The sequence below is a fragment of the Pituophis catenifer genome, unplaced genomic scaffold (assembly GCF_029215685.1).
Source record: "Pituophis catenifer annectens isolate HBS135680 unplaced genomic scaffold, rPitCat1.0.hap2 SCAF_15, whole genome shotgun sequence".
Lineage (NCBI taxonomy): Eukaryota > Metazoa > Chordata > Lepidosauria > Squamata > Colubridae > Pituophis > Pituophis catenifer.
Genome location: NW_027256895.1, coordinates 13,032,129 through 13,053,683, shown reverse-complemented (window position 1 = coordinate 13,053,683; position 21,555 = coordinate 13,032,129). Strand labels below are relative to the sequence as shown.

Genomic DNA, 21,555 nt, shown 5'->3' with positions numbered 1-21,555 from the left:
AAAAACTGGACTGGTTTTCCATGAGGAGGAAGAAGAAGAAAATGTTTCGCTTCTCATCCAAGAAGCTTCCACACACAACTAATGAAGTCCCAAAGGTGCTTTTTTTTCCAAGAGCCAACTGGACTTTCTGGTTTTTTCTTTTGAAGACGTTTCGCTTCTCCTCCATGAAGCGGAGAGCTGAAGAAGCTTCTTGGAGGAGAAGCGAAATGTCTTCAAAAGAAAAAACCAGAAAGTCCAGTTGCCTCTTGAAAAAAAGCACCTTTTGGGACAACCATGACCTGGATGACGGAGAATCTCCATAGATACAACTGAGGAAGCTTCTTGGATGAGGAGCAAAATAGCAATAGTGCTTAGACTTATCATATCGCTTGCTTTACAGCCCTCTCTAAGCAGTTAACAGAGTCAGCCTATTGCATCCAGCAATCTGGGTCCTCATTTTACCTCAGGACCGAAAGCTGAGTCAACCTTGAGCCTGGCGAGATTTGAACTGCCAAATTGCAGGCAGCCAGCAGTCAGCAGAAGTAGCCTGCAGTACCGCATTCTAAACACTGCACCACCATGGCTGTTTTCTTCTTCTTCCTCAAGGAAAAACGAAGTCCAGTTGCCCTTTGAAAAAGCACCTTTGAGACAACTAGGACTTGGATGACCGAGAATCTCCACAGACAACAGGAAGGGTAGGTAATGGTAAAGGTTCCCCTCGCACATATGTGCTAGTCGTTCCCGACTCTAGGGGGTGGTGCTCATCTCCGTTTCAAAGCCGAAGTGCCAGCACTATCCAAAGACGTCTCTGTGGTCATGTGACCGGCATGGCTAAATGCCAAAGGTGCACGGAATGCTGTTACCTTCCCACCAAAGGTGGTCCTTATTTTTCTACTTGCATTTTTTACGTGCTTTCGAACTGCTCGGCTGGCAGAAGCTGGGGCAAGTCACGGGACCTCACCCCGTTACGTGGCACTAGGGATTCGAACTGCTGAACTGCCGACCTTTCGATCGACAAGCTCAGCGTCTTTGCCACTGAGCCACCGTGTCCCTTACAGGAAGGGTAGCACCAAGTAGACCAGGGATGGGCAATTCATTTTCCCCAGGGTCTACATGAGAAATTGGGACCATTGTGGAGGGCTGAACCAAGAGGCCTTAGCATGCACACACATGAACATATATAAATTGGGGGGAAAAGCAGTCATCTTTAAAATAAAAGCAATTCATGCAGGCCGGACAGGGACAGCCAAAGGGCCAGATGTGGGGCGGTAAAATACCCAGGTCTGAAGTAGAGGCTAGAAATAACTTTAAATGTTTGAAAAGTCTCAACAGAACCAACTGTTAAGCACAATTTTTATTAGCCTACCTGCCCAATCAATTCTTAAAACCATCCCACTGGCCAACGTTCTACAGGTTAGATCAGGGGTGTCAAACTCGTTTTCATTGAGGGCCACATCAGGGTTGTGTTTGACCTTGGGAGGGGTGGAGCCGTGGCCAGGGTAGGCGTGGCCAGCTCGACGTCACTCATGGAGGGGGCGCCTGTGATGGCCTGTTGTGGCCCGTCAGCGGCCTGTGCAGCTAGTAGCTGATTCCGACAGTAAGGAGGCTGGTGTGGTGCTGCACCAGCAATCTGTGCAGCTGGCACTCGAGTCAGACAATGAGGAGGCTGGAGAAGATGCGGTGCCAGAGGCTGGGATTCAGCCAGGACCTTCAGAACCTCCAGAAACTCCCTTAAGTGAAGAGGAAGAAGAGAGGAGCCTCTTCTCGATGCACAGGCGCGCAGAGCTGCCAAAAGACAGGAGTGGCTCCTCAGGAGGAGGTCTCCTCGAGAGCAAGGCTTGGGGCTAATTGGCCACTCCCTTAGCCTATTTAAGGAAGGACGACGATTGAGGCAATTTGCAGGAAACAACTTCGTTCACTCTCCTTCGCGTCCTGATCTTAGTTCTCTTATCAGTTTCCTGCAAATTGCTTCTGGGCTTTCTGCCAACCATAGTAAGATTACGATTATTTATTCTTTGGATTCTTGTAGGCTGTTAAGACAGTTAATTAACAGCCTTTGTTTGAAAAAGGCTGATTTAATTTAGTAAACTAAGGTTTGTACAGACTTTGTGTGTGCTGCGTTCTTTGGGGTCCGTAGCTGGGGCAGAACATGGCCCAAGTGCTCACACCGCCCTCCCAAGGTCCGTTTTCGCTGGCAGACGCACCGCCGACTGACCCTTCACTATTTCCAGGGCGGCCCTGTGAGCCAGGGGTAGCCCCATGGGCCTTGATTTTGATACCCCTGGGTTAGATGGTGCTGTTTCGCATGGCTGATCACTCAAATGTCTCAGGGGAGGGGCGGGGGAGTAGCGGTTATTATTAGAGAAGGTTTTAGGCCGAGGGAGGCCACTGTTCCTCAGACGGCCGGTTGTGAGACCCTCCTTGTGAAGTGGGGTCATGGGGTTCAGATGGGTTTGCTGATCACGTACCTGGCTCCCTGCCACGTGGCAGCAGCCCTGCCCGAGCTACTCAACGTTATCGCTGCGGTGGCGGTTGATACCCCCAGACTTATGGTCATGGGGGATTTCAACCTGCCGTCCGTGGGTGAGACGTCTGAGGTGGCTCGGGAGTTCATGGCTTCCATGACGGCTATGGATCTGACCCAGCTAATTCATGGCCCTACGCACATGGGGGGAAACACACTGGACTTGATTTTTGTCTCTGGACAGTGGCTGAGTGATCTCGAGATAGGGGACATAGCCATCGAGCCCTTGTCATGGTCGGATCACTCTCTCCTTCGCCTTGATCTTCGAACCGCTGCTCCCCGCCGCAGGGAGGCGGAACCGATAAGATGGTACCGCCCCAGGCGCCTGATGGAACCTGATAGGTTCCAGACGGAGCTTGGGCCAATGCCTGAGGTCCTGGCTCACGCCTCGACTGGAGACTTAGTGGCCGCCTGGGATAGGGCGGCCGCTGGAGCTCTGGATCGAGTCGTGCCTTTGCGGCCTCTGACCCGGCGCCGATCTCACCTGGCTCCTTGGTTTACTGAGGAGCTGAGGGAGATGAAGCGCCGGAAAAGACGCCTAGAGAGTAGTTGGAGGGCCAGTCGCACTGAATCTGACCGGACACTGGTAAGATCTCATATTAAGAATTACCTAGTGGCGATAAAAGCAGCAAAATGTACTCATCTTGCTGCTCTTATTGCGTCATCAGATAACCGCCCGGCCGCCCTGTTTAGGGTGACCCGCTCCCTGCTCCATCAGGAAGCGAGGGAGGACCCCTTGGAGGGAAGAGCCGAGGACTTTGTTCAGTATCTGTATGACAAAATCACTCAGATTCGGGAAGATCTGGACTCCGACTGGGTAGATCCAGGGGGGATGACGGGGGCAGGTCCTGAGAATGTTATCTGGGATGAGTTTGACTCTGTGACCCCTGAGGACGTGGACAGGATTCTGGGTAGACTGAATGCGACCACATGTTTGTTGGACCCGTGCCCCTCCTGGTTAGTGCTGGCTTCTCGGGAGGTGACGCGAGGCTGGCTCCAGGGGATTATAAATGCTTCATTGAGTGAGGGTGTCTTTCCCGCTGCCTTGAAAGAGGCGGTGGTGAGACCTCTCCTCAAGAAGCCTTCCCTGGACCCGGCAACATTGGCTAATTATCGTCCAGTCTCCAACCTCCGCTTTGTTGCGAAGGTTGTTGAGAGTGTGGTGGCACGACAGTTTCCCCGGTACCTGGATGAAACGACGTATCTAGACCCGTTCCAGTCGGGCTTCAGGCCTGGGTACAGCATGGAAACGGCATTGGTCGCGTTGGTGGATGATCTCTGGAGGGCTCGGGATAGAGGTTGTTCCTCTATCCTGGTCCTATTAGATCTCTCAGCGGCTTTTGATACCATCGACCATGGTATCATGCTGCACCGGTTGGAAGGGTTGGGGGTGGGAGGCACCGTATTACGGTGGTTCTCCTCCTTTCTCTCCGACCGGTCGCAGTCTGTGTTGACAGGGGGGCAGAGGTCGACCCCGAGGCCCCTTATATGTGGGGTGCCACAGGGATCGGTCCTCTCGCCCCTTTTGTTCAACATTTATGTGAAGCCGCTGGGCGAGATCATCCGTGGTTTCGGGGTGGAGTACCATCAGTACGCTGACGACACCCAGCTGTACATCTCCACCCCAGACCACCCCAACGATGCCCTTGAAGTGATGTCCCGGTGCCTGGAGGCCGTACGGATCTGGATGGGGAGAAACCGGCTCAGACTCAACCCATCCAAGACCGAGTGGCTGTGGTTTCCGACGTCCCGATATAGTCAGCTGGTGCCATCGCTGACTATTGGGGGCGAAGCATTGGCCCCCACGGAGAGGGCTCGCAACTTGGGTGTCCTCCTGGATTCACGGCTGTCTTTAGAAGAGCACTTGACGGCCGTGACCGGGAGGATTTTTCATCAGGTTCGCCTGATTCGCCAGTTGCGCCCCTTTCTGGATCGGGACTCGTTACGCACGGTCACTCATGCCCTCGTCACCTCCCGTCTGGACTATTGTAACGCTCTCTACATGGGGCTCCCCTTGAGGAGCACTCGGAGGCTCCAACTGGCGCAGAGTGCGGCCGCGCGGGTGGTGATGGGAGCGACGTGGCGCTCCCATGTAACGCCCCTCCTGCGCGAGCTGCACTGGCTCCCGGTGGTCTTCCGAGTGCGCTTCAAGGTTTTGGTTATCACCTTTAGAGCGCTCCATGGCTTAGGACCTGGTTATCTACGGGACCGCCTGCTACCACCAACAGCCTCCCACCGACCAGTACGCTCCCATAGAGAGGGGCTCCTCCGGGTGCCGTCGGCCAAACAATGTCGACTGGCGGCCCCCAGGGGGAGAGCCTTCTCTGTGGGGGCACCTACTATCTGGAACGAGCTCCCCCCCGAGATACGGAGGATTCCGGATCTGCGCACCTTCCGTCGCACGCTTAAGACGTTTCTATTCCAGCAAGCCGGCCTGACTTAAACTTCTCCGTTTTTAAATGGGAATTTTAAATTCGGTTTTAAATTATTGGGGTTTTAAATATGGTTCAGCCAAATTTATTTAATTTGTTTTATCTCTATTTTAAATTTTGTATTTATATGTTTTATTTTTATGGCTGTTCACCGCCCTGAGTCCTTCGGGAGTAGGGCGGTATACAAATTCAATAAAAACAAAAAACAAAACAAAAACAAATTACTTTTGTAGAAGTTTTGACTGGAGAACAAGGGGCTTGTTTAGAGTCCCTATTTGTGTCCAATGATGGGACCGTCCAAACAACAGAAAGCAACATCGAATTTTGTTACCCGTTCCGGACAAAGGGCGACTTTGTTCTGAATTTGAAGCCAACCGTTTCAAGCTTGAGTTATATTATTTCACGTCCCTCCTTCTCTTACGGTGTTACGATTAAGAATTCTCTGCCACCACAACCCCAATAGGTTTAGGTTAGTAAATGGTAATTTAAGACGAGACAATTCAACTGAAGTACTAATATTAACAGCGTGTTAAAAGATATTGTGAATTTAAAATATTAAGGATTAGAAATGGTGGGGACTTTGAGATAATACTCCCGTGATGAATTGAATGCTGTTAATAATTGGTGCTATTAGTAATCCTATACATTTGGAATATTGATGTTATGGTGGAATAATGAGTGATTTTTAAAATACTGAATTGCTACATTTACTAAGGGATAATAAACACAGGGTGCGAAGAAACGTTATTTGTGCTTAAATGAATTAAAGGGAAAATGTAAAAGGAATATGAAATGAGACTAGTACTAGTTTGAAGTTGGGAGATTAGAATTCTACATAGTATTCGTATTATTATCGTTAACGTTGTATTAAAAAGATCTGACCCAATCAGAAGAAAAAAAGAAAAGAAAAAGAAAAAAAAATTCTCTGCCATTGGTTTTGGAAAAACCACCGCTCAAAATAATGGGACTGGGATGGGTAGCAATAGCACTTAAGACTTACCGTGTTTCCCCGAAAATAAAACCCTGTCGTATTTTTTTTGAACCCTGAAATAAGCGCTTGGCCTTATTGCCATGCCCTCAAAAGCCCAATTGGGCTTATTATCAGGGGATGTTCTTATTTTGGGGGAAACAGAGTATATACCGCTTCACAGTGCTTTACAGCCTTCTCTCAGCGGTTTACAGAATCAGCATATTGCCCCCAAGAATCTGGGTCCTCATTTAACCGACCTCGGAAGGATGGAAGGCCGAGTCAACCTTGAGCCAGTCAGCATCAAACTCCTGGCAAGTGGGCAGAGTTAACCAGCAATACTGCATTTCTAACGAGTGCGCCACCGCGGCTATTGGCCATGGGTAAGAAATCCCAGTCTTCACAACGGACATCGGAAAGCATGATTTCCCCCTTGAGAACAAAACCCCCTAACCAACCTGCGTTTCTCCTCTGGGCTTTCCTGCCCGTAGCCTCACCTATTGTACCAGTTGAAAAGCAACCAGTTGACGCCCTCCAGCTGATATTCGCGCAACTGATTGCCGTTCTTGTATTCGTGCGAAAGTTCCAGCTTTTTCCAGGAACCTGCCTGGGGTCGAGCCTAAGGAAGAAATGTTATTATGCTATTAGGCGCCAAAAGATGTCACAAGGAGGGGGGAAGGTTTTGTCGAGCGCGCTGAATGCCACTGGAAGAGTATTTCTGACCCCGTGGCTTAAGGTTATCCTTTCATTCATTTGGGTCGGTATTTCTGCAGGTTACCCTCTTATGAAACATATTCAGCCCCTGCAAGTTTCTTTTCCTTCTTCTTGTTTTGTCTCCTATCAGAAGCTGGCAATATCAATGCTACCTCTGTTCCTTTTGATGTTACTGTATGAAAACAAGATGTTTTACCTTTGGCAAAACATAGGGAGCTTTGCATCATGATACGTGCCGTCTGCGAAGTTCTGTACTACTCAGATTTTCTCTTCTCTCTCTCTCTCTCTCTTTCTTTCTTTCTTTTTTTTTAAATTTGATTTATATGCCACCCTTCTCCGGAGACTCAGGGCGGCTTACAATGCGTTAAGCAATAGCCTTCATACTTTTGTATATTTTATACAAAGTCAGCTTATTGCCCCCACAAACTGGGTCCTCATTTTACCTACCTTAGAAAGGATGGAAGGCTGAGTCAACCTTGAGCCTTGGAGAGATTCGAACCAGCAGTAATTGCAGGCAGCTGTGTTAATAACAGGGTGCTTAGACCACTGTACTATCAAGGCTCTCTTTCTTTCTCTTTCCTTTTCTCTCTCTCTCTCTCTCTCTCTCTTTCTTCCCTCCCTTTCCTTCCTCCCTCCTTCCTTCTCTCTCTCTTTTTCTTGCCTTATTTTTACAAATAACCCAAGATGGCAAACATATCCAACACACCTTCCTCCTTCTATTTTCCCCACAACACTGTGAGATGAGTTGGACTGAGAGAGTGACAGGTCCAAAGTCACTCAGCCGGCTTTCGTGCCTAGGGCGGGACTAGAACTCACAGTCTCCTGGTGATTGGCCCAAAGTCAGCCAGCCAGCTTTCATGCCTAGGTCAGGACTAGAACTCACATTCTCCTGGTGATTGGCCCAAAGCCATCCAGCCAGCTTTCATGCTTGGGCGGGACTAGAATTCACAGTCTCCTGGTAACTGGCCCAAAGTCACCCAGCCAGCTTTCATGCCTAGGGCGGGACTAGAACTCACAGTCTCCTGGTGATTGGGCCAGTCATCCAGTCAGCTTTCATGCCTAGGGTGGGACTAGAACTCACAGTCTCCTGGTGATTGGCCCAAAGTCACCCAGCCGGCTTTCATGCCTAGGGCGGGACTAGAACTCACAGTCTCCTAGTGATTGGCCCAAAGTCACCCAGCCGGCTTTCATGCCTAGGGCGGGACTAGAACTCACAGTCTCCTAGTGATTGGCCCAAAGTCACCCAGCCGGCTTTCATGCCTAGGGCGGGACTAGAACTCACAGTCTCCTGGTGATTGGCCCAAAGTCACCCAGCCGGCTTTCATGCCTAGGGCGGGACTAGAACTCACAGTCTCCTAGTGATTGGCCCAAAGTCACCCAGCCAACTTTCATGCTTAAGGCGGGTCTATAACTCACAGTCTCCTGGTGATTGGCCCAAAGTCACCCAGCCAGCTTTCACGCCTAGGGCAGGACTAGAACTCACCTAGCTGGCTTTCATGGCTAAGGTGGGACTAGATGGCACTCATTTAAAAAAAAGGAATGTAAAGGGGGAAAACCAGTAATAATAACAGAAGCTACCAATTATTAAATCTGCAATAGACTTTTGTTTTTCTTTGCTCCCTGTCCTGCAATAATGAGAAGATACCAGAGATCAGTTAAGGGTTTTTTTTTTCCCCCCAGTACCACGGAGTCAGAAATCTGCCTGCACGTCTGAAGGAGTAGGTATCCAAACACAGACAATGTTCCAGAATAAAAGGTAAATGGTAAAGGTTCCCCTCGCACATATGTGCTAGTCGTTCCCGAATCTAGGGAGCCGTGCTCATCTCCGTTTCAAAGCCGAAAAGCCAGCGCTGTCCGAAGACGTCTCCGTGGTCATGTGGCCGGCATGACTCAACGCCAAAGGCGCACGGAACGCTGTTACCTTCCCACCAAAGGTGGTCCCTATTTTTCTACTTGCATTTTTAGGTGCTTTCGAACTGCTAGGTTGGCAGAAGCTGGGACAAGTCACGGGAGCTCACCCCGTTACACGGCACTAGGGATTCGAACCGCTGAACTGCCACCTTTCGATCGACAAGCTCAGGGCCTTAGCCGTTGAGCCACCGCGTCCCTAATTCAGTTCCAGAATACTAGTGGACAAAACCAGAAGGTTTAAGTTAGCACGGCAGATAAGGCCCAGGGCTTTAGAGCGTAGGGAATAAAGCTGTCACTCACCACCCGTTTGAGCTCAGGGTGCCTGGACTGGATGCGTTTAAACTCTCGGACCTTCCCTTCGTCCACGTCTTCTTTCAGCTCCCACGTGCTGTCTTCGTAAGGGAGCGAACACCACTTTACCAAGTAATAGATCACCGGCTGCACAATGTTTGAGAGAGAGACAGAGACAAAGAGGGAGAGATGAGAGTACAGCTTTTGTGTTGTTCGTTCGTTGTTCAAATGGCTTTTCTCTATGGCTTTACTGCCATACTACAATTGTGGAAACCTTTTGTGTATTTTTGAGGTTTGATGCAGGGGTGAAATGTAAAATTTGTTACTACCGGTTCTGTGGGCGTGGCTTGGTGGTGATGGGATAATGTGACTGGGTGGGCATGGCCAACTTTCTTTTTTTTTTAACCTTTCAAAGCAATTTTTCTAATGCTTTGAAAAGCCTCTCTGCCGATCAGGCAACACAGCTGGGATTGTCAGAGACTTTTCAAAGCATTTTTTTTTTACCACCTCTTCGGCCAAGAGGTTACAGAAAAAAATGCTTTGAAAAGCCTCTGACGATCCCAGCTGAGCCGCACGATCACCAGAGGCTTTTTTTTTTTTTTTTACTTTTTTAAAGCATTTTTTTTACTACCTATTGGCCCGAGCCAGTAGTAAAAAATGCTTTTAAAAGGTAAAAAAAAAAAAGGCTCTGACGATCACAGCTGTACTACGCGATCATCGAAACCTTTTTTTTACCTTTTAAAAGCATTTTTAAACTACCGGCACGGGCGAATAGGTAGTAAAAAAAATGCTTTAAAAAAGTTTTTTAAAAAAAGTCTCCGGAGATCGCAGGGCACAGCGTTTAAAGCATTTTTTGCTACCTATTCGCTCGAACCAGTAGTAAAAAAATGCCTAAAAAGTAAAAAAAATATAAAAAAAATTGTTTCGATGATCAGCTGAACTACACACAATAATCGGAACTTTTTTTTTTTTTTACTTTTTAAAGCATTTTTAACTACCAGTTCCAGAAAACCCGTAGTAAAAAAAATGCTAAAAAAGAAAAAAAAAGTTCCACCAATCACACATCGCTCAAGCTGCTCATCGGAACTTTTTTTTTTTTTTTTACATTTTTTACTACCAGTTCGAGCGAACCGGCCCAAATCGGTAGCATTTCACCCCTGATCTTGCTGGACATCATGTGACTCCGAATATCAGAGCAGAAAAGCCACCGGTCAGATCCAGCTTGGTTCTTCTGAAGTTCTTCGGTAGCTACTGCTTTCTCATCAGGCAGCCGGTATTTATGTATCATATTTAAGAGCCGTGGTGGTGCAGTGGTTAGAATGCAGTATTGTAGACTCTGCTGACTATCAGGAGTTTGATTCTGACCGGCTCAAGGTGGACTCAGCCTTCCATCCTTCCAAGATTGGTAAAACGAGGACCCAAATTCTTGGGGGCAATAGGCTGACTCTATAAACCGCTTAAAGAACTATGAAGCGGTATATAAGTCTGCTATTGGTATGGGGAGGAAAGCTATGGCAAATCTAGATAGGTTATTAAAAAGCAGAGACATCACCCTGCCAACAAAAGTGCGTATAGTCAAGGCTATGGCTTTCCCAGTTGCAATGTATGGTTGTGAAAGTTGGACCATAAAGAAGAGCATCAAAGAATGGAGGACTTTGAACTCTGGTGCTGGAGAAGACTCCTGCGAGTCCCTTGGACTGCAAGGCGAGCAAACCAGTCATTCCTAGAGGAGATCAACCCTGACTGCTCTTTAGAAGGCCAAATCCTGAAGATGAAATTCAAATATTTTGGCCACCTAATGAGAACGAAGGACTTACTGGAGAAGAGCCTAATGCTGGGAAAGTTTGAGGGTAAAAGAAGGGGACGGCAGAGAACGAGGTGGCTGGATGGAGTTACCGAAGCAGTCGGCGTAAGCTTAAATGGACTCCAGAGGATGGTAGAGGACAGGAAGGTCTGGAGGAACGTTGTCCATGGGGTCGCGATGGGTCGGACATGACTTTGCAACTAACAACAAGTGGAGTCTAACAACAGGAGTCAAAAACCCACGGCTCTGGAGCCGCATGTGGCTCTTTCACCCCTCTGCTGCAGCTCCCTGTTGCTGGTCGGCTCCACAATTGATAGGGCTTTCGGTTAGGACAGGTAGAAGAAAAAGGACGCCGTGCTAGGAGAAGGCTCTATGGTGGGGGAACCGGACTTCCGGTCGGCTCCAGGATTGAATGGGGGCTTCCGGTTAGGAACTTTGTGGCTCTGAGTGCTTAAGGTTGCCGACCCCTGGTCTATCCCATCAATTGATCTGAAAAGTACCCACACACCTCGCCATTATCCTTGTCAATGCTGTGCGATTCATCCAGGATGCGGTCAACTTCCACGTAGTCTGGGTTGAAAGGCTCCTCGTCCTAAAAAAGACAGGATAGCATGAGGTGGTGTTGACTCCCGCAGCAACTGGGATTAAACAAGCCACTGGCCGGCTGAACAAGTCAGCCTCCGAGTCTGCTTAGGTTTCTATCGTCATGGGTACCTCATGGAAGAAGTGCCTCATCTGAGCCATTTTGGTCTTAAAGCGTTTGAGCTTCTGGTGGATCCTCTTGTCCTTCTCCAGTTGAGCAATGGTGGCCCATTCGCAGTGTAAGTAAGAGCTTGGGGGAAGAATTGGAACAGAGAGTTGGGGGGGGGAAGAAGACAGAAAGGTATTGTCAATGATGGGCATCCAGAAGAAAGCATTGGATCAGCAATGGTGTTCTGTCCCCAACCCCACGCGCACACACCAACAGACGTTCAGGAGTTAAAGACCAAACCAGCCGGCAAAATCCTTTTCCTTATGATAACGGAACTTGGCAACAACCTAGTGGCTGCCTGCCAAGAGTTTATTATTTACAAAGAGGAGAGATAACTTCTCCCCACTTCTATACATCAAAGGAAAGCAGCTCAATAATTACGGAATTAATCAAGTCCAGAGATACTCCAGCAAAGTCTTAAAGCAAAAGTCCGGCAATGCAGAATGGCGTGGAAGCTTTCAGCTTTGTTCGTCACAAGGTTTGACTGGCCACCACGCTCCCTTTTATATCCTGTGGGGTGTGGTCCAGTGACTCAGCCTAATCTCGGGCACACCCTTTCTTCTGTTGCGCGCGTTTATCTCTGTGACGCTGGCGTGGGTCCAGCCAAGACTCATTACCCTCATCACTGTCCATCTGTGGCTGCGTGGACGTGCTTGGCCCTGGCCCTATCTCTTGCCCTTTGGCGGACACCGAAGGCATTGCCAGAGAGGAGGGTCCTGGAGAGGGAGGCCTTGCCAACTCCTCCCCTTCATTCTCGGAGTCCTCTCCTGACGATGACACAGGCTCCGGTAACGGAGCCACAACAAATAGGAAGAGGTGGGATCCTTGGTGTTCTTTCAGCTTGGTGGGTTTTCTTGCAGATGTTTCATTACCCAACTATGTAACGTCATCAATTATGTATGTATAGGTAACCCTCGACTTATAACAGTTTATTTAGTAACAAAGTTACGACGTCTCTGAAAAAAGCAATTTTCCCTCCACACACTTATGACTGTTGCAGCATCCCTATGGTCACCTAATCAAAATTCAGATGTTTGGCCCCTGGTTCATGTTGATGACAGTCACGGTGTCCTGGGATCTTCGTGATCCCCTTTTGCGACCTTCTGACAAGCAAAGTCAAGGGGGAAGCCAGGTTCACTTGGCAACCACGTGACGACAACTCGACAGCTTCAGTGATTCGCTTAACAACGGTGGCAAGGAAGGTTGTAAAACGGGCCAAAACTCACTTAACAAATGTGAGTTCGCCTGCCAACAGGAATTTTGGGATCACTTGTGGTCGTAACTCGAGGATTGTCTGTACTTTGTAACATCAACACTGAGATTACCTAATTGGGTAACGAAACGACTGCAAGAAAATAACCAAGCTCAGAGAGCACCAAGGATCCCGCAGTTCAATCCTGAGCGCGATCTGGCTCCAGAACTTCGTTCTTTTCCTAAACTGGGTCAATCCAAGCATTCCATTAGTGTTTCACGCAATTACTTTGATGGGATGGGAAACAATGGTACAATGATCCTTTCCCTACAACACAGATGGAGATCTGCATTTCACCCTGTCAGACAACCCAGGAGCAAATACAGTAAACAGGAGGTTTGTATTTAAATAGTGGTTTTATCTACAAAGAATATATACATACATGTACTTTAGTCACACCTCAAACAAACAGCAATCAGCAATTACAGCACGGAAGAACACATGGAGAGATATGCCCCAACAGGGCCTCTTCTTATTACGGGCTCTTAAAGTGATATCAGCCCAAAAGCCTTGCTGACTCATTCCCAGCATTACATCATGATAGCAGCTGGTCAGCTCTTAAATTATTACCGTCACACAGCCCTTCTATTAAACGGCCCAGCGGTGGGTGTGTTTGAAAATGGAAAGGGAGTGGCGTACTTACTAGTTTTTGTATTTCACAAAGAATTCTTCTGCTTCTGTGAACTGCCCGTTGGGTAGCTGCCGAAGGAGGAAAGAAACCAACAAAATCAGAGAACCAAAGAGGGAGGGGATTCATTCCAGGTAAGGAGGCTAAACAGAATAACAGAGTGGGAAGGGAGCTCGGAGGGACCTCTAGTCCAACTCCGCCCTCAAACAGGAGACCCTATATCAAGGGTCCTCAACCCCCGTCCGTGGACTGGCACTGGGCTGTGGCATGCCAGAAACCAGGCCGCATAAACAAGCAAAGCCCCATCTGTGGGATGCTGGCAGCATACAAAACCGCACACACATACCCTGGTCCGCGGAAAAACTTTTCTCCATGGAACCGGTCCTTGGGGACCAAAAGATTGGGGGGTGCTGCCCTATGCCATTTCAGACATTGGATGGTTGTCCAATCTCTTCTTCAAAACCTCACCCACAACTTCTGGAGACAAGCCATTCCATTGATTAATTGCTCTGTCAGGAAATTTCTCCTTAGTTCTAGGTTGCTTCTCTCCTGGATTAGTTTCCATCCGTTGCTTCTTATCCTGCCTTCTGGTGCTTTGGAGAATAGGTTAAATCATGTGGCACAGCTGATCGTAGGATGAGCTGTGCACACTGTGCCCTGGTGGCGCAGCAGACTAAAGTACTGTTATTAACATCAGCTGCCTGCAATTACTGCAAGTTCAAATCTCACCAGGCTCAAGGTTGACTCAGCCTTCCATCCTTTCTAAGGTAGGTGAAATGAGGACCCGGATTGGGGTGGCAATAAGATGACTTTGTATAAATATACAAAAGTATGAAGGCTATTGCTTAATGCATTGTAAGCCACCCTGAGTCTCCAGTGAAGGGCAGCATATAAATCAAATAAAAAAAAAAAACCGGTTCGGACAAACCGGGAGCATTTTTTAACTACCGGTTCGCCTGAACTGGTGCAAACTGATAGCATTTCACCCCTGCATCCCCCCCTCCCTCTGTCCATTCATTCATCTTTGTTTGTTGCTTCAATGTTTCATTGGCTTTTAACATTTGTAAGCCAACCAGAGTCATCTCTGGGCGAGATAAGCGACAAACAAGCCAAATGAATGAATGAATGAATGAATGAATGAATGAATGAATGAAAAGTAAATGTGAAGTAAAGTAAAAAATAAATCTGTGAAAGGTTGGCTATCTATCCCTTTGTCTGCCCATCCATCCATCCCCCCCTCCCTCTGTCCATTCATTCAAATTAAATTAAATTAAATTAAATTAAATTAAATTAAATTAAATTAAATTAAATTAAATTAAATTAAATTAAATTAAATTAAATTAAATTAAATTAAATTAAATTAAATTAAATTAAATTAAATTAAATTAAATTAAATTAAATTAAATTAAATTAAATTAAATTAAATTAAATTATTAAATTAAATTATTGTCCTCACTGTTAAGACCTCAGTTTAATTTAATTTAATTTAATTAAACTGAGGTCTTAACAGTGAGGACAATTAACCAGTGGAACAGCTTGCCTTCATACGTTGTAGGTCAGTGATGGCTAACCTTTTTGCCATCGTGTGCCAGGAGAGGGGGGGGGGGCGGGGGAGGGTCACGTGCACACGTGCCCACGCGCATGTGTGCGCAACCCCCTCCCCCTCCCCCCCGCTCCTGGCACATGATGGCCTGGTAGGCCCGTTTTTCTTTCTTACCTGGTTCCAGATTCTCTCTGGAACCAGGTAAGAAATGTCACAGGAAGTGACATTTTTTGCTGTCTCCAGCCTCCAGAACCTCTCTAGAAGTCTCTAGGACCCTCTCTAGGAGTCTCTAGGAGTCTCTGGAGGCTGGGGACAGGAAAAAACGTCACTTCCTGTCCCACCGGGAGTGGGGAAATGGGCCCTTTGAACCTCCGTAGGGCCTCCAAGGAAGTGGGAAAGGCTGTTTTCGCCGTTCCCAGATACACAGAGAGGATCTGGAGCCAGGTAAGAAAAAAAAAACGGGCCTTCCCCACCCCCCCCAGGCCCTCCAGAGGCAGGAAACAGCCTGTTTCCCTACTTCTGGTGGGCCCAGAAGGCCCGAAAATCAGCTGGCCGGCGCGCGCATGCGCCCCAGAGCTGAGCTGGCGTGCCCACTAATATGGCTCCGCGTGCCACCTGTGGCACGCGTGCCATAGGTTCGCCATCACGGTTGTAGGTATTTCATCACTGGAGGTTTTTTAAGAAGAGACTGGACAGTCCCTTGGCTGAAATGGTGCAGAGTTGTCTTGCTTGAGCAGGGGGCTGGACTAGAAGACCTCCAAGGTCCCTTCCAGCTCTATTCTGATGGATCGATCTTATCTAGCCTAACCATCTAGCCACCTGTCTTACATCTGCCTTTGGATACGTACGCTGTGAGAGGACAATCCCGCAGCTGCACCTTGAAGGTCTGCTATGAAGAGCCTGGACAAAATGACCCGAAAGGACTCTTGTGTGGCTTTGGACCCTTCTCCACCCACCCACCATCTGGAAAAGCAAATCCTTACAATAAAAGCAAGGCAGAGGCAGGCTGGAAAGCCACAAGTCACTCAGCCTTGGCAGCAGATCAAAGGTTCTTACCTCCTTCTTCACCACTCGCATGGACAGGACCTTGTCTACGATGGCAGCATCCTCTTCACTCGGGTTTTCCTTTCGGGCAGAAAGGGATGGGGAAGAAAGAAGGGATAGTTAAAGAGAGGACTTAATAAAGGCACTAAAGGGCCACCTGCCTGGCCTTTGATCCAGATGTCTCTGGGCAAGTCATTAAGGTCACTGGAGATTTATCTGGACACAGACAAACCTCCAAGTGGCCTCAACGACTCTCTAAAAAGGATGCAAATGACCAGCTGTCTGCAAGGAGTATAAACCCTTCCATTCCCCACCATCCAGTCAGAGCTGAAGAAGCTTTTTTTTTTATATTGAAAAAAATAAATTTATTTAAAAATAAGTTTATTTTTTTATAAACAAACATACATACAAGATATAATCAATCAATCAGTGTATCATCTGAATACATCTTTTCTCCTCTTACTCCTCCAATATTTATCATATCTTAATATTATCATGTCATTTGTTGTTAACATTTTCCCCACATTTACTTTTATATTTGTACCTTTATCTATTCAACAATTTTATCCCAACCCAACCCTCCCCACCCCGACTTCCCAGAGCAAAAACAGGGTATAACATTTAACAAGCAAAAGCTAAAATATACTAACCTACTACAAGGTTTAAAACTCCCCCACGCTCTTTAACTCCTCTTTTACAAATTCATCAACCTCCCTTTTGTAAATTCTCAAAATCAATTGGGTTAAATTCTTTCTTCCTGAATATAAAAGCCTTTTTCTTGGTATCTAATCCAATAACTTTACCAATAATACAAGCATTAACAAACACTAATTAATTAGTTTAAGTTTCATTTTCATCCCTCAAACACCTTTCTTTTTCAACATTGCTCCCTAATAAGACTCTAAATTAAACATTTATCCTCTTTATTCCTTCATAAACCAATTATCAATTTCTAACTATTCAGCATTAAAAATTCTAAATTAAACTGAAGAAGCTTCTTGAATGAGAAGTGAAACATCTTCAAAAAAAACCCAGGAAATCCAGTTGCCTCTTGAAAAAAAACACCTTTGGGACTCACACTGCAAGGCAATGGTACCCCTACAAATATAAGCATCATGTATGAAGAGGCTTCCTTTCCTTTATCCTAAATCCCCAAAACGAAGAGGACACCGGAAGGCGACCTAGAAGGCCACCAAACATCGTCTATCCCAGGGGTCGGCAACCTTAAACAGTCAAAGAGCCACAAAGGTCCTAACCGGAAGCCCCCTGTTCAATTCTGGAGCTGGCCGGAAGTCCAGTTCCCCCACCATAGAGTCTCTTCCTAGCGCGGCATCCTTTTTCCTCTACCTGTCCTAACCAAAAGCCCTATTAACTGTGGAGCCGACTGGCAACAGGGAGCCGCAGCAGAGGGATGAAAGAGCCACATGCGGCTCCAGAGCCGCAGGTTACTGACCCCTAGTCTATCCCAATTATGCTCCATCAACATTGGTCTAGCAACGGAGATTCACAATCCTTTTCTCAGCCAGAAATGTAAAGAATTAAATCTGGGAGGACTAGTATGGAAAACATAGGCGCCACCACTGAGCGAACATCCCTTATCAAATCTCAGTACACAGGAGTCCTCCCCTTACAACGGTTCACTTAGTGACTGTCCGAAGTTACAACAACACTGAAAAACGTGGCTCAGGAACATTTTTTCAGATTTATGATCGTCCCTGCGATCACGTGGTTTTCATTTGGATGCATCTGAACAACCGACTCACATTTCTGACGGTCGCGGTGTCTCTGGGTCATGGGATCACCTTTTGCACCCTTCTGGCTAACGAAGTGAAAGGGGATTCACTTAACAACCGGGTCACTAATTTAACAACCTCAATGTTTCCCTTAATAACCGTGGCGAGAAAATTCGTAAAAACTGACTTAACGAATTTCTCATTTAGCAACGTAAATTTTCGGCTCAATTGCGGTCATTTAGTTGAGGACTACCTGTATAGGAAGATGTGGGGGGGGGGAAATGCCCCTCGCTTTTAAAGCAGCCTTCACCATTCTGGATGCTATCCAGACAGGACGGATTTCAATTCCCAGAATTCAGCAGGCAGTACCGGTGTTAACTGCAAATCCTGAAAACCGGAAGTCCACATACAGGGCAATCCTCAACTTACGGCCATAATTGAACCCAAAGTGTCCAGGCTAAGCAAGACAGTTACGTTTGCCCCATGGTACAACCTTTCTTGCCAAAGTTGTTAAGTGAATCACTGCAGCTGAGAGAGAGAGAGAGAGAGAGAGAGAGAGAGAGAGAGAGAGAGAGAGAGAGAGAGAGAGAGAGAGACAGACAGAGACAGAGACAGAGACAGAGACAGAGACAGAGACAGAGACAGAGACAGAGTCTGGGCTGTCCATCAGCCCTCAGATGGAGAGTCGACAGCCCCCTCAAATCGAGTTGAAATCAAGTTTGACACCCCTGTTCTAGACCTACCAAATCGACAGTTGAGACATTATGCGGAAATGACATTCCAGACTAAGGAAGCCCCTTACCACAAAGAACTGCATTGATGGCAATGTCTCTCCTTCAGGGATGGGTTCTGGAGCAGGCGGTTCTGGAGCTGGGGGCTGTTCGGTCTTAATGGGCCCGGTCACATCCAGCTCCTCGTCGTCTTCATCATCCGTGATCTTAATGTCCAGATCTTCTGTATATTTCTTTCGCTTCACCTGACGGTTCGAACGCCGTTTCTAGAGGCGGGGAGAAGAGGAGATGGTTTAAGGAAGATAACATCTTCATCATCTTCTTTTAACGAGCCCATAATCCCTTGCGAGGTGAAGTCTGGGCAACTGAATGGAGCGGAGTGTTTTCATGGCCGGATGCCCTTCCTGTCGCCAATGCAGAGTTTTGTTCAACAGATATATTCTCACTGTGCCAAGAGAGAGAAATATCTGCCTCTACCTAGGATTGAACTCACAGCCACCTGATTGTGAGGCGAGAGCTCCTCCTCTAGGCCACAGCACCACTATTTTTAAGGAACGAGCTCCCCCAGAGATACGGAGGATCCCGGATCTGCGCACCTTCCGCCGCGCCTTAAAGACCTTACTATTTCACCAGGCCGGCCTGGCCTAATTTTCCCCCTCTTTTATAAAAGATTTTTAAAATTTTAAATATCTTTTAGTATTTATATATTCAATTTTAAATTGGTTTTAAAAGTTTGGGGTTTTAAATTTGTCGGGGCCAAAATTATTTAATTTGATTTTATTCTATTTTTTAAATTTTGTATTGTATGTGTTTTTATTGTTTGGCTGTGCACCGCCCTGAGTCCTTCGGGAGTAGGGCGGTATAGAAATCTAATAAATAATAATAAAATAATAATAATAATAAATAACATACCATTAAAAAAAAAAATCACATCTGTACCAGTTAAATTCTTAGATGGGAAAAAGGGAAAACAACACTGGGGTTTTTAAAAGAAGAGACTGGACAACCGTTTATCTGGAAGGATATAGGGCAGTGATGGCTAACCTTTTTGCCATCGCGTGCCAAAAGCGGGGGGAAGCACGCGGAGGGGGGGGCTTGCGCGCGAGTGCCAACACCCATAATTCTATACGCCCTGCCCCCCGTGCTCCCCCCGCTTTTGGCTCACGATGGCACGGTGGGCCCAGTAGTCCCGTTTTTCGCCCTCCCCAGGTTCCAGAGGCTTTCCAAGAGCCTGGGGAGGGTGAAAACAGCCTTCCCCACCCCTCCGGAGGCTGGAAACAGCCTGTTTACCGACTTCCGGTGGGACCGGAAGGCCTGTTTTTTGCTCTCTCCAGGCTCCAGAGGTTTTCTAGGAGCGTGGGGAGGGCAAAAACAGCCTTCCCCACCCCACCCCAGGCCCTCTGGAGGCCGGAAACAGCCTGTTTCCCTGCTTCCGGTGGGTCCAGAAGGCCTGGCGTCGGAGCTGAGTTTGCATGCCCACCGATGTATCTCTGCATGCCACCTGTGACACACGTGCCATAGGTTCACCATCACGGATATAGAGCAGAGGGTTGGACTAGAAGACCTCTATGGTCCCTTCCAACTCTGGTATTCTGTTAAGACAACCGGATGCTATCAGCTATGTGTTGGTGAGGTCATATTGGAGGTCAAACTTCCCCCCAAATCTTAGAAGAAGCAAGCAAAGATCCAGTTCCCCATTTTGGAAGGATAAGTTCCATTTGCAAACCACGGATACTAGCAACCATTAAGGCATAGTAAACTTGTCTGTGGCCTAAAGCAGAAAGTTATTGCTTCTGCTTTGGATTTTGAGATTGGACCCATATTTGGGATCACAGTTAAGACGGGATGTGTGTGTTTTCATAGCGCAAGAATAGAAGAAACGCTCAGTACTATGTGGCTTTTGACCCGCGAACGTTCCTCTTTTTAATTATTCTCCGCTGCCACCTCTTCCTCTTATTATTCAAAAGAACCGCAACACAAAGGGTCTGAATATTTTCTTTGGACTTTGAATATGCTCACCCTCCTGTTTAAAAGTTAAGAGAAAAACTAAGGTGGTTTCTTTTTTCTGGTAGACCTGCAAACGTGTCGTTTTTTTTTTTGTCTGAAGCAAAGATTTTAATGGAGGCATTATTTATTTAATTTTTATTCCACCTTATTACTCTATAAGACAACTCAAGATAGCGAGCATACATGATACTCCTTCCCCATCTTATTTGCCTCCTCCTCCTTCCCCTCATCTTCATTTAACGACCTCCACCCTTGCGGGCGATAGAATGGAGCAAGCTGAGTGTTTTAATGGCCAGATGCTCTTCCTGTCACCAGTGAGGAGTTTTGTTCAGCAGATATATTCTCGGTATGCCCAGAAAGAGAAATATCTGCCTCTACCTAGGATCAAACTCACAGCCTCCTGATTGTGAGGCGAGAGCTCCACCTCTAGGCCACTGCCTCACTCCATCTTATTTTCCCCATTGCGGCCACCAAATTCTCTTATCCGTGCTCATCTCCCAGATCTCAGCAAAGCAATCTGCTTTAATGAAGCGGTTAGTGTTACAAAACACATTTTGGAGCGCTTCGCTTTGCTTGCTCTAAAGTGCAATGGCGGATGCTCTCACAACCCTCCCTCCCGATCAGTGAATGGGTGAGAGGAAGGAGTTGGAACAAAGCAAAGCAAGGCAAGGCAACGATTTGGCTCCGTCCGTGTGAAGCATCATCTGAGCACCTTTGCAAAGCAAACTGCAAGTCTTTTTGCTCTTGGGAAAGGTGTCCAGTGGGGGCGGTGCTCATCACCCGTTTCATAGCCGAGGGAGCCAGCATTGCCCGTGGTCATGTGGCCAGCATGAGTATACGCTGAGGCGCAGGGAACGCTGTTCCCTTCCCACTGAAGTGGTACCTATTTATCTAGTTTCTGTTGTGGTCCGCCAGCAGCCTCCGGAGCTGGCAGTGGAGTCGGTCAGTGAGGAGGCTGGGGAGGAACATGGGCTAGTCCTTGAGTCTTGAAAAGGCCCGGACAAGGGATCTGCATCGGAGGCAGAGATGGGGCCAGGGCCATCTGGGAGTGGTGCGCGGACTCTGGAATCTCCAGAGTCAGACAGCAGAGAGGCAGAGGAACAGGAGGAGCCTGTTCCTAGTGCATGCAGGCGCAGAGCTGCCAGAAGGCAAGAGCAGCTAAAGCAAAAGGGATGACTTGGGAGTAAGGCCAGGAGATGATTGGCCCTTCCCCTAAGGCTTAAAAGAGAAACAAAGGCACTTGG

The 21,555-nt window shown here is 47.4% G+C and overlaps 1 protein-coding gene across 1 annotated transcript in view; it reads right to left on the bottom strand.

The window, feature by feature from the left end:
• Positions 1-21,555, bottom strand: part of CHD8 (chromodomain helicase DNA binding protein 8) — a 141,131-nt gene that overhangs the window by 63,809 nt on the left and 55,767 nt on the right. Inside the window, exons 8-14 of the mRNA XM_070954471.1 lie at positions 18,376-18,570; positions 15,853-15,921; positions 13,269-13,324; positions 11,337-11,454; positions 11,131-11,214; positions 8,828-8,965; positions 6,400-6,521 (exon numbers count right to left, since the gene is read on the bottom strand). Of these exons, the coding sequence (XP_070810572.1) occupies positions 6,400-6,521; positions 8,828-8,965; positions 11,131-11,214; positions 11,337-11,454; positions 13,269-13,324; positions 15,853-15,921; positions 18,376-18,570 (782 nt within the window). The remainder of the gene's footprint in view (positions 1-6,399; positions 6,522-8,827; positions 8,966-11,130; positions 11,215-11,336; positions 11,455-13,268; positions 13,325-15,852; positions 15,922-18,375; positions 18,571-21,555) is intronic.